This window comes from Rhinolophus ferrumequinum, chromosome 5, assembly GCF_004115265.2.
Source record: "Rhinolophus ferrumequinum isolate MPI-CBG mRhiFer1 chromosome 5, mRhiFer1_v1.p, whole genome shotgun sequence".
Taxonomy (NCBI): Eukaryota; Metazoa; Chordata; class Mammalia; order Chiroptera; family Rhinolophidae; genus Rhinolophus; species Rhinolophus ferrumequinum.
The window spans coordinates 50,607,232-50,620,272 of record NC_046288.1 but is presented as its reverse complement, the minus strand read 5'-3'; the positions used below and the strand labels follow the sequence as shown (position 1 = coordinate 50,620,272).

At 33.3% G+C, this 13,041-nt stretch overlaps 1 protein-coding gene across 1 annotated transcript in view; it reads left to right on the top strand.

The window, feature by feature from the left end:
* EIF4E (eukaryotic translation initiation factor 4E) overlaps positions 1 to 12,726 on the top strand; it is a 38,302-nt gene extending 25,576 nt beyond the window's left edge. The window contains exons 3-7 of the mRNA XM_033105882.1: positions 4,970 to 5,065; positions 7,202 to 7,265; positions 8,361 to 8,474; positions 9,674 to 9,813; positions 11,880 to 12,726. Coding sequence (XP_032961773.1) covers positions 4,970 to 5,065; positions 7,202 to 7,265; positions 8,361 to 8,474; positions 9,674 to 9,813; positions 11,880 to 11,994 — 529 coding nt within the window. The 3' untranslated portion in view covers positions 11,995 to 12,726. The remainder of the gene's footprint in view (positions 1 to 4,969; positions 5,066 to 7,201; positions 7,266 to 8,360; positions 8,475 to 9,673; positions 9,814 to 11,879) is intronic.
* Positions 12,727 to 13,041: the final 315 nt, after the last annotated feature.

Below are 13,041 nucleotides of genomic sequence, written 5' to 3'. Positions count from 1 at the left end.
CCTCACTCCTCTGGGGGGAACCTCTGTGGTGGAGATAGCCCTCTCAGTTTTCAAACGCCACATAGAGGTTTCCAGCTGGCTTGTTTCATGTCTGCACCCCTCCTACCAGTTTTGATGTGGCTTCTTTATATTCTTAGTTACAATCTTCTGTTTAGTTAGACTTCAGTTGGTTCTTCAGGTTGGTTGTTGTTTATTTTAGTTGTAATTTTAACGTGTTCAGGGGACGAGGCAAGCACAGTGTCGGTATACTGAGTCGTCTTAGATCTACCAATTCTACTTAAAGTTATAAATATCGTATGGAAAAGTATTCTGAGATGCTTTATGGTTCCCATTTTGGTAGTTTTATGAGTTACTTTTCAAAAATACTGCAGAATTTATTTTGCATTCTTGAAAATAGCCTCTGATAATTATAATAATGATTAAATTCGCTGGGTACAAGTACATAAAGGAAAAGTTCTGTGCTTTTCTCAAATACCCTCTTCCCCATTTTCTTTTCTCTGCTCCTCGAGTGGTCAGTGTTAAATTTGATTTGTATTCTTCTAAAACTTTTTAATGTGCATATATATATTTTTTTTATACCATGGCCATACTATTAACTCTGTATGTACAGATTTTGCATTATTATTTTAAATTACTGCCTTATAATAAATTAATATAAAGTCATGGATTTTATCAGGCTTCACATTAAATAGGTACGTAGATTTTTTTTTTTCTATTTACAAATCAGTGCTATAATGTATGTTTTGTACCCAATATATAGGGTAAGATACTGCCAAATCATCGTTCTTGACCCGCTTGGACTTTGAACAGTTTGAGGGTTTCTGGTTTTTATGTCCTTGCCCACACTCAGTCTTTCTAATTATTGCCAATTCAATTGGTCCTAGTCTGATTTGAGAAAACTATTATTGTTTTAAATTTACATTTCTTTCATTGAAGTTTCAAAACAATTTCATAATCGTATTGAGCATTTGTGTTTTTAAACAGACTGTGGGCAGTCTGCTTAGTTCTTATGTCTATTTTGTTTCTCTTGGGTTATCCTTTGGAGTTTATTTCCAAGCATTGTATATTATGGACGCTAGCCTATTCAAGAGGAGAATTAGGTTGAAAAGGAGTTATCAAAATCGCTTGTTTTTTAACATTGTCTATGGACTTATTTTTTAGAGGCTTTTTATTTTCATGTAGTCAAATATCACCTTTCATGGCTTCTGAGTTTCATGTCAGTCTTAGGAGAACCCACCCACACAATTATCCTAACAGCTGCGTAGTAGTCTCTTGCATTAATATGTTTTGTTTCCTTTAAATCAGCAGTTCTCAGATTTTTTGGACTTATGACTGATTTATACTCTTAAAAATTATGGAGGATTCCACAGAGCTTCGGTTATGAAGATTTTTTATCTATTTTCATTTTTTATATTAGAAGATAAATCTGAGAAAACTGAAATTATATATTCAGTTAAAATATCCATTACATGTTAAATGGGTTTATGAAAAAGTATTATTCAAAGTAAAATATAGTGGGAAGAAGAGCATTTTTGTATTTTTGTGAATCTCTTCAAGTGACTGACTTAGAAATTGGCTAGATTCTCATAGCTGCTTCTGCATCCAGGCTGTGGAAATAAGTTGTTTCGAAGTATAAGAAAATATGACCTCACACAGTTACTTGGTTGGAAAAGGGAGGAAAACTTTTTAAGTCTTTCAAAATAATTATGGATATTTTCCTTTGGTACTAGATATGTTACAGGTTAGTTGCAATGTGGAGCCTGAAACCATATCCAAGAACTTTTCCTACTTTGTTACATTAAAATCCGTTGGTCTATCTTGCAATTGAAATTGACTTTTTTTTTTTTTACCAATAACACAAGTTTGCAATATACTGGTCATTTGGAAAATATTGGTTCAATGAGTTATGTAGATCTCCCAAATACCGACACGTTTTATTATACAGTGTGAAAACAATAACATTTATTTATTTTTTTAAAGAGTCACTTAGATTTTTTTTAAATGTTCTTCCTTTTTTTTTTTTTTTTTTAAGATTTTATTGGGGAAAGGAAACAGGACTTTATTGGGGAACAGTGTGTACTTCCAGGACTTTTTTCCAAGTCAAGTTGTTGTGCTTTCAATCTTAGTTGTGGAGGGTGCCGTTCAGCTTCAAGTTGTTGTCCTTTCAGTCTTAGTTGTGGAGGGTGCCGTTCAGCTTCAAGTTGTTCTCCTTTCAGTCTTAGTTGTAGAGGGCGCAGCTCAGCTTGCAGGTCCAGTTGCCGTTGCTAGTTGCAGGGGGCGCTGCCCACCATCCCTTGTGGGACTCGAGCAATTGAACTGGCAACCTTATGGTTGAGAGCCCACTGGCCCAATGTGGGAATCGAACCCGCAGCCTTCAGAGTTAGGAGCATGGAGCTCTAACCACCTGAGCCACCGGGCCGGCCTAACAATAACATTTATTAATATCACTTCTAAATTCATCAGAAACGTCCTTACATTTTAATAAGTTGTCAGGCTTTCAGTGACACATGCAAGGCTTTCCAAAATTCTGATTTTCTCCTGAAAGTTCAAATTTTAACCAACAGGCTCACTCTGTTCGTTTTTCAAGAAATAACAATAGTTTATCAGCCAGGCATTCTTTCAAGTAAAAATGGAATTTCATGAAAAAAGTGGCTAGTTCACTTCAAAATGCAATTGCCTAAGAATTGTATTTTGGTATGCAGTAGATGTATTTTTTGTACAGAATATGAAAAACGTATGTACACAGATTGAAATTTAATGAAAGCAATGGTTTTTACTGCTTCATCAATGGTATTCTTAACTGAAACTGACGTTACTGTGCTAGTTGGTAATAATAAAAGCTACAGTTGATATTCGTACAATTTGGTGCCACTGGATCATTCTTACTAAAGCACCATCATTGCTTTTGCACCATTACTGTAAATGTCAACACAATGGAAAATAAAATAATGTTTTCACATTATTAGGAAAATAGATTTTACTCATCAGAGCTGCTGAAAGGGTCTTGGGGTCCCTTAGTGGTCTGCAAACTACACTTTGAGAACTGCTGATTTGAAAATCCCTGTTGATAGTCACTTTAACATGTTTGCAAATTTTACAAAATTAAGAGCATTCTTGTACATTTTTGCTTAGTCATTAGTTATTTTCTTGGAATAAATGTTTTTGTGTTTAATGGCTGAATGAAGTAAAGAAAAAGACTGAACTAATTTTATTTTTTAAATTGAGGTGTGGTTGACATATTATATAACATTAGTATATTAGTTTCAGGTGTACCACATAATGATTTGGTATTTTGTATGTATTGTGAAATGATCAAAACAGTAAGTCTAGCCAGCATTTATCACCAAACATAGTTACAAAGTTTTTTTTTTCTTGTGGTGAGAACGTTTAAGATCTGTTATCTTAGCAACTTTCGAATATGTACATTACATTCCCATGATTTATTTTATAACTGGAAGTTTGTACCTTTTGACCTTCTCCACTGCCCCCTCCCACAACCACCAATCCGTTCTCTATGAACTTTCTCTCTTTTTTAAGATTCCACATGTGAGATTGTATGGTATTTGTCTGACTTACTTCACTTAGCATAATGCCCTCGGATGGATACATGTTGTTGCAAATGGCAAGATTTTCTTCTTTTTTATAGCTGGATAATATTTGTGTGTGTTTAATAGATTTTCTGCCTTTGCCTTTTATATTTTTTTCTTTGATAGTGGATTGGTGAATACAAATTATCAAGTAGATAAGATATACCTCATTTTTCTGTCTGAGATTATCAAGCATTAGTTATAGAGTTAATGAACTACATCCATTTGGAAACCTTGTCTTCGGACAACATTTTTATCAATACGAAAATGAAATTTCCTTTTGAATTACTTTTGGTATAATAATTCAGAGAATACAATTCTACTGAAGGTGAATCATCTTGGGATGACAACATTTAAGTGTGACTTTGATGTGACATGAGTTTATCTTCAAGGTATTAGAGTAAAACGTTTTTTTAAACAGAAGTATATACAGATATACAGAAGCTCACACATCTTGTTGCAGAACATATCTGTGGTAGCATTACTCAGTAAATTCCTTTATTTTTTTGTTTTCCCATTTGTGTGTGAGCAGTCACTTTTAATAATTTTCCCCTTTCTAGTACTCCCATTTCTTCCTCTCGGCTTATATTCTTTGGTTTCTCTGAAAACTTACCTTTGCTGTTCCCCATTTTCCTTTCAGGTTAAGTGCTTTTGCTGTGTTTTTCTTAAGCACCTGTGCTTGACTGTTGTAGCAGTTAGCACACTGTAATTATCCCTCTACTAAATTTCTGTAAGTTCCCCTGAGGGATGAGCCCCAGTGGTCTCTGGAGAATCTTATGTATTAGGCACAAAATACATACCTATTTTAAATGAAAGAAATAGAGAATGCTATTTATTGTCTGCCACTTGACTAACAACTACCATTGAAAATTTTTTACTTATTTACTTTTAATTTTGGTAAAATACACAAAACATAAAATTTACCATTTTAACTTTTAAGTGCACAGTTCAGTAAAGTGCATCCACATGGTTGTGCACTCAGTCTCTGGAACTCCTTTCATCTTGCAAAACAAAAACTCTACCTGTTAAACAACTCCCCATTCCCCTTCCCTCACGCCCCTGGCAACCACCATTCTGCTGTCTATGAATTTGACGACTCTAGGTACCTCATACAAGAGGAATCAGTATTTGTCTTTTTGGACTTGTTTATTTCACTTAACAAAATATCCCCAAGGTTCATCCATGTTTAGCAAATGTCGGAATTTCCTTTCTTTTTAATGCTGATTAATGTTAGTTACACTGTATGTTTCCACCACATTTTGTTTATTATTCATCTGTCAATGGACACTTGTGTTTCTTCCCCTTTTTGGCTATTGTGAAGAATGCTGCAATGAACGTGGATGTAATATTGCCATTTTTTCATACTGACTTTTTATTTTTAGATGGGCGCTCTGGTTTTTTAAAAATGATAAAAGCAAAACTTGGCAAGCAAACCTTCGGCTGATCTCTAAGTTTGATACTGTTGAAGACTTTTGGGCGTAAGTAACCATTCATTTTAGGGTGTTTGTTTTATTAGTGTGTAATTTTTCATTTTAAGTCACATTTACAAAATGAAGATAAAGACGAAAAGTTAATATTCATCTATAAAATTACCTTTTGGTTTGTCCCTCTCCTCAACAACTGTTTGAATTGGTGATTATTCCTCATCAGTTTTAGAAAGCTTCAGAATTGTCATCTTTTAGCCCTCCATGTTCTCTATTCCTTGTCCTGACATATTCTTCGCTTGAGAATCCTTTATTGCCCCTAGAACTTTTGACAACTTCTTGGAGCTTGTCGCCTTTCTTGGTTGCCTAGATACATTTGCCCTATAATTGGATATTCCAGAGCTTTGTTAGGTCCTCATTTCTGCAAATTATTTTCAGTAGTAACATTTGGGATTTCTTGTTATAGAAAATCTAAGATTTCAAAGGCTGAAGTGCTCAATATTCAGGGTTTGTCAAAGATGAGTTTCTATAGTGATCCTTTATTAATTTCATTATACTTTGTGATCAACTTCAAGAATAGTTGAAATTTTTTTTCAAGATGTTGTTTCAGGTTTAGCAAAAAGTTAAGATTGGGAGTCAAACCTTTGTATGACTTCAAAATATAAAATTGTAAAGTCTTTTTCTAAGAACAAAGTTAATTTAGTATGTCATACTTGAAAATGTTAAGGGAGAAACTGAGAACGTGGAAGATAAAATTTGTTAAAAACATTTTTAAGAGCTGTAAATTATCTGGCAGTTATCTGAAATATTCTGATTTGTTGCATCTGGTATATTTTTGAATCTCAGATACACTGAATAATTGATGCTACTCTTGTGTTTCAATGTAACCCCCTGAATGTATTCTGCCCACACAAAAGAACAGGTTATGGTCAGAAAATTTATATATGTATACTTCCTCCAGAGCAGAATTCTTCTGTATATTTCTAATGCTGTGCCCATAGTAGGTATTTAGTATACATTTGAATCACTGAAAGAAAAAGTATAGAATAATTAAAACTATAAATTGTGAGCTAGCCATTTTGAATGGTCGCTTTTTACTGAAAGCATTGACTTTTTTTTTTTTTTTAAGTAATAGAACTACATCTAAGCCCCCAGTAATTCATAGGTCTGGTTGTCTAACGGGTTATTCTGTTTTGTCCTTCATCAAAACATCGTGGGTTTCTTCTCTAATTTATTCAAGAGTCCTCTAAAACATAAAAAGTCTCCCCTCTATGGAGGAGGAGCAAGAGTCTTGATCCATTTCTCCCACTGAATCAGATTTGCATTTATTTAGTTTGGCTTTCATCAGTGTACATAATTGTGTTTCTAATTAAACCATTGCCCTACACTTCAGTTATGTGTAAGCAATGTCATTATGTAGTAGATTTTCATACCATAATTTAGTTATGAAGGAATCCTTCAGCTTTTTGTAAATATCTAAGTCACCTCTTAGTGTCTCACTTTTTTCTGGCAAATTTAGTAGTAAACAACCCTTGAGTCCTTTTGGATTCATCCAATCTGTAGTGAAATTCTGTTAAATGCGCCATTACATTTAGAAATACAGATTCCAGAGTTCCACCCCACATTTAAGGGTTTAAAATCCGAAGGAGTGTGGCCTGGAGCTAGTGGTTTTATGTGGTTTTGTTTGTTTTTTAAAGCTCTCCAAATGATTATTATACTCACTGACTAGTAACAGTCTGTGGTATCTGGGAACCATTGTCTGTTCCACTCTTGGATACCTTTAAGGATAATAATGTTGGCTTATTTCAGTCATGCAGTGCTGATGGTCAAAAAATTCATCTTGCTTTCTCTTGATTTGTCTTTCTGTGTATTTAAAATTCATTAGACTCATAAATTTTTCATCTACTTAAAGCCACCTCATACCTCTATTCTGTTTCTTATGTGTACCTATGTATGCATTGAGCTAATACATCAAAATATATTTTTGTCAATAAAATTATTAAAATTATTTTCTTGAAAATCATCAGATGTTGATTCTTGAGCTGACCATTATTAAGATCTGTTTAGTCCATTTCAGAAATTGACTATAGGAAAATCTTTATTTTTATCTTGTTTTCTAACTGTAGATATAACCACCTAAACTCAATGTTATATATTCTGTGTTTATAATTGTCCTTTTCTTTTACCTAGTCTGTACAACCATATCCAGTTGTCTAGTAATTTAATGCCTGGCTGTGACTACTCACTTTTTAAGGTATGCTTAATTGGTGATTTCACGTATTTTTTATAAGACTAGACCGTTCAGGTATTCATTGAGAAATCTTTTTTCTTTTTTTTTTAAGATTTTATTGGGGAAGGGAAACAGGAATGTATTGGGGAACAGTGTGTACTTCCAGGACTTTTTTCCAAGTCAAGTTGTTGTCCTGTCAGTCTTAGTTGTGGAGGGTGCCTTTCAGCTTCAAGTTGTTGTCCCTTCAGTCTTAGTTGTGGAGGGCACAGCCCAGCTCCAGGTCCAGTTGCCGTTGCTAGTTGCAGGGGGCGCTGCCCACCATCCCTTGTGGGACTCAAGGAATCGAACCGGCAACCTTATGGTTGAGAGCCCACTGGCCCATGTGGGAATCGAACCGGCAGCCTTGTGGTTGAGAGCCCACTGGCCCATGTGGGAATCGAACCAGCAGCCTTCTGAGTTAGGAGCACGGAGCTCTAACCACCTGAGCCACCGGGCCAGCCCCATTGAGAAATCTTGCCACAAACTTAAAATAGTTAGTGTTCTAATGCTTGAAGAAAAATTAAATTAGCTTTATTAGGCGTTAGCATAAATATATTTTGTACTATTTTAGTATAAATGAAATTAAATGAGCGTTACTCAATGGGCACATACTATGATTGATTTCAGTCCAGTCTCTTTATATATTTGAGTAGACTGACGTCCAGAGTTTGTCAGGAATTCTTAATGTGGATCCTTGAGATTTATAAATAGTTTTGTCAGATGATAGAAGGTAGGGCAGTCACTAATTTGCTGAAATTGCATAAGCTGTACATAAATTTTGCATATATTTTCTACGTATAGAAGTGTAGGTAGCTTCTCAAAGCTACATTATTTGGAATGTTTAAGAACCTCTAAATTAAATAAAACCCAAGCTTTGACAGCTAATAAGTACCTAAGTCAGGAATTTAATTCTGCAATTCCATGTCTCTGGCCTTAAGTCCTACTGTATGCTTTTTTCCACTACATCAATGAGTTTTATGGGGAATGAAGTCAAAAGTTGACAGGGTGTTGCTTCCTGTTTCTAGTGATCTCTCAAGTTAAAGTAACAATACTATCTAATATTGTCTTCTAACCTCGTAGGATGGTATTGAACCTATGTGGGAAGATGAGAAAAACAAACGAGGAGGACGATGGCTAATTACATTGAATAAACAGCAGAGACGAAGTGACCTCGATCGCTTTTGGCTAGAGACAGTAAGGTTTTAAAATTATCAGTTTTGGAATACTAAAACTTAATTTACATTACATTTTACATTGGTTACTTAATGAGGGATAAGGAAGCCCACTCTAGAAAATCAAAGTGAGCAATTCATTTTATTCTATCATGTGAATCCTGTATATTTTCCATACTAGTACAGTGAAACCCCCTACCACATTACAAATCAGATGTAAAATGATTGACAGTTGACTCTCAACCTTCCACAGCAAGCTCATTAACTTCAAAATTATAGAACCTCACATTTTGTATAATGTATGTTTTCACAACCCTCTTAGGTTATTGTTTAGCATACTAAACTTCTTAGATCAATGAAGCAAACAATGAAATTGTAGCTTGATATTCAGCATATTTATTGTGACATAACCTGGAACTTTTGGCTTTGTAAGACATACATTGAATATGAGATAATAGGCATTTTCTATAGTGAAAGGTTCTAAACCCCAGCCTTTTAGGAGCAGGAATTATAGTCTCTTTGCATCTCTAGTGCTTGACACAGTATTTATAGTTAGCAGTTACTAAGTTCAACAATTAATAAATCTCTGAGTAAAATATCTAAATTTTACAAAATATTATTTTGTAAAAAAGAGACTTAATTTTGCTCTTGAGAGAGATTATCAATAAATGCCATTTTAGAATTCTACATTAGAAAGCCATTTCAGTTTTTCAAGATGACAGAAGTTCTGGATTAGAGATGGATAGTGGTAATGGTTGCACAACGTTGTAAATATACTTCATGCTGCTGAACTATACACTTAAAAATGGTTAAGATGGTAAATTTTATGTTATGTATATTTATTGCAATTAAAAAAACAAAGTGTTCATGAAAAATAAGAACAAGAGGTAATTAATCTAAGCAGCAGCATAACAAGTGAATATTAATAAAATAACTCACCTTTTATACGTGTCCTGATATCAATTGCCCAACTTGCCAAGAGCATTAAAACAAATATCACAGTTCTTGATATTAAAGAAACAAAGGAACAAATGAATTTTTTTACAAGTCAAGACAAAGCACTATATACGTAAATATAATGTAGACATTCAGAAAGCCAGGTCTTGATTTAAAAACTGTTTTTCCATTTTTTGTATATACAAATATATAAGAGACCTCTGCAGTTGAATAAGCTGTTTATAATCTATTGGATGTAATTAGGGATTGGGTTTTGTTTTTAAGCTGCTGTGCCTTATTGGAGAATCTTTTGATGACTACAGTGATGATGTATGTGGAGCTGTTGTTAATGTTAGAACTAAAGGTGATAAGATAGCAATATGGACTACTGAGTGTGAAAACAGAGAAGCTGTTACACATATAGGGTAAGTTTTGCTGTTTATGCATTTCTTTTAAAATATTAAGATAACTAAATGCAGAAGTTATCTTTTATTTAAGCTACTTTTATTTATAGCTTTAGAAATACTTGGATTTGTAAGATCATTATTTTCCTTGTATTTATATAAACACTTACCTACTTTAGCATGTAGCCATTTTATTTATCAAATGAGAATATAAGTTTTTTCTGCTTTAAAAAGGTGCTAATAAAAAAATGTGCTACTGTACAATATTCATAATAATGGAACGTTTTTCAATGAATATTATATGTCTGTTTTGTGCATGTGTGTACACTGTACATAAAGTTTTTACTGCAATTTAAGTGACACTATCTTGGTTTTGTCCATAGTTAAAATGCACATGTGTAAGCTTTAAACTTTTTTTGGTAAATATTATTCTTTGCAAAAATTGCCTGTTTTTTCTTTTGTCCAAACATCAGGATTTTCTTCTTACTACATTTACATTAATAAAATTTTATTTCAGATTTTGTGCTAAAATTAAATACTGCTCGTAGGTCATAAAATGCTGATTTGCCTGCCCCTTTGTGTAAGATTTTTTAGACATTATAAATTCTCCTAAGAATCCTTTCTAACTTAAAAGGCATGGGGATTTTCCAGGTTTTGTTCTACAGAATGTTTCTACAAGAGAAAGGAGTTGACTGTTGATTTGTCATCATACTCCTAATCTTTCTGTCAGCATCAAAAGTTATTGTGGGAGATTCGTATTTATTTGAAAATGAGTTAAAGAAATTAAGTATGACTTTCTTTCCTCAGAATATTTTGTATTTGCGTCCATATTAAAAGTTTTGAAATCTTTATAAAACATTTTACTTCAGTTTTTCAAGGACAGATTTTTGTTTCCCCCACCCATCCAAGTTACATGGCTCAGTGCTCTTGCTTTCTGACATTTTAAACGATTAAGTATAATTGAAAGGAATACATTATATCATAATTTAAGTCTGATAATGGTTATAATTTTAGTTATAAAATTATTTTTAGATGCCTTAATCGAGGGAAGTAGTGAAATCTTCCGAAGGGTAGATTATGACTACAACTGTCTTAGTGTCATATTGGAGAATTTAGCTCCATGAAAATGTTTATCCCTTTATTTTTATCTAATTTTGGTGTTTAGGTTTGGAATTTTGCTATTTTTTTCTTAGAATAAAGAACCAGATTCCTGACTTCACCTATGATACTCGCTGTGATCTGCCCCGATTTTACCTTGTCGCCGTGGCTCTCATGCTTACTTTTCTTATTAGCTGTAGCCACACAGCCCTAGTTTTGTTCCTCAGCCTTCAGATGTGTTTCACTACCTTAGCATTATACTTTTGGTTTCATGATTTTTAAAGGGGAAATTTCTTTGATTTCACAGATGAGATTAGCTTCTCCTTGTTAAAAATATCACAGCCCCTATACTTAACCTCTTTGGCACTCATCACATTTTGTTCCTAAAATCTTATTTGAAAGTTGGGTTGTAGAGTTAGTATATAAGGCAGAAATCATGTATGTTCTAAATTATCCTGAAAATATCATAGATTGCCTTCAGTAATTGGTATGCTAAATGTAATTGTGCAGTAACGTAATAGTATTTACTAGGGTTTATATATAAAACATATTGTAGCATTTTAGATCAGAGAATTAAAATAGACATGTTCATGTATTGGATTTTGTTTTTGATTTTAATTATATGTGTTATAGCTGCACCATATGTATTTGTGAATCTTGCTTTGTAAATAATCAAAAATACTATGAACAGCGAGTCCAGGGACTGTCTCTGCTTTGCTTATTGTTGATTTATTAATAATTATCACAGTACGTGATACATAGTAACCTTTCAAATACTGGTTAAGTGATTAAGATTATTATGAAAATGAAGAATAAATTTTGCTGAAAGGAAAAAGTGTAATTTCCTATTTCACTCTCTAGTCTAAGTATTTTTTTTTTAATATAAAGTATATTAATACTGAATTTGGTGTGTGTATGTGTGTGTGTGTGAGAAAGAGAGAGAGAATGAGAATAAAAATTAATGGCCACTTTTTTTCTTTTTCTTCTAGGAGGGTATACAAGGAAAGGTTAGGACTTCCTCCAAAGATAGTAATTGGTTATCAGTCCCATGCAGACACAGCTACTAAGAGCGGCTCCACCACTAAAAATAGGTTTGTTGTTTAAGAAGACACCTTCTGAGTATTCTCATAGGAGACTGCGTCAAGCAATCGAGATTTGGGAGCTGAACCAAAGCCTCTTCAAAAGCAGAGTGGACTGCATTTAAATTTGATTTCCATCTAAATGTTGCTAAGATATAAGAGAAGTCTCATTCGCCTTTGTCTTGTACTTCTGTGTTCATTTTTAAAAAAATTTTTGCTAGAGTGTCTACTTTCCCAATCAAAGAATTACCGTACACATCATCCCCAGAATCCATAAATGTGTTCCTGGCCCACTCTGTAATAGCTTAGTAGAATTACCATTACAAATACATTTTACTTATCCACAATATTAAAAAAGAACCTGCATTCTATACCTTACAGGAAAAGAATTCTGTTTATGTTCCATTGTATGCAGGAGCATATTTTGCTGGTTTGAAAGAGTACAATGCATACAGTTTTCTAGCAATTTTCTTTGTTTCTTTTTACAGCATTGTCTTTGCTGTACTCTTGCTGATGGCTGCTAGATTTTAATTTATTTGTTTCCCTACTTGATAACATTAGTGATTCTGATTTCAGTTTTTCATTTGTTTTTGCTTTTGTTTTTTTCCTCATGTAACATTGGTGAAGGATCCAGGAATATGACACAAAGGTGGAATAAACATTAATTTTGTGCATTCTTTGGTAATTTTTTGTTTTTTTATAACTACAAAGCTTTGCTACAAATTTATGCATTTCATTCAAATCAGTGATCTATGTTTGTGTGATTTCCTGAACGTAATTGTGGATTATAAAAAATGTAACATCATAATTACATTCCTAATTAGAATTAGTATATCTGTTTTTTGTATCTTTATGTTGTATTTTAACACTTTGTATTACGTAGGTTATTTTGCTTTGGTTAAAAAATGGCTCAAATAGAAAAGCAGTCCCATTCATATTAAGACAGTGTACAAAACTGTAAATAAAATGTGTACAGTGAATTGTCTTTTAGACAACTAGATTTGTCCTTTTATTTCTCCATCTCTATAGAAGGAATTTGTACTTCTTATTGCAAGGCAGTCTCTATTGTACC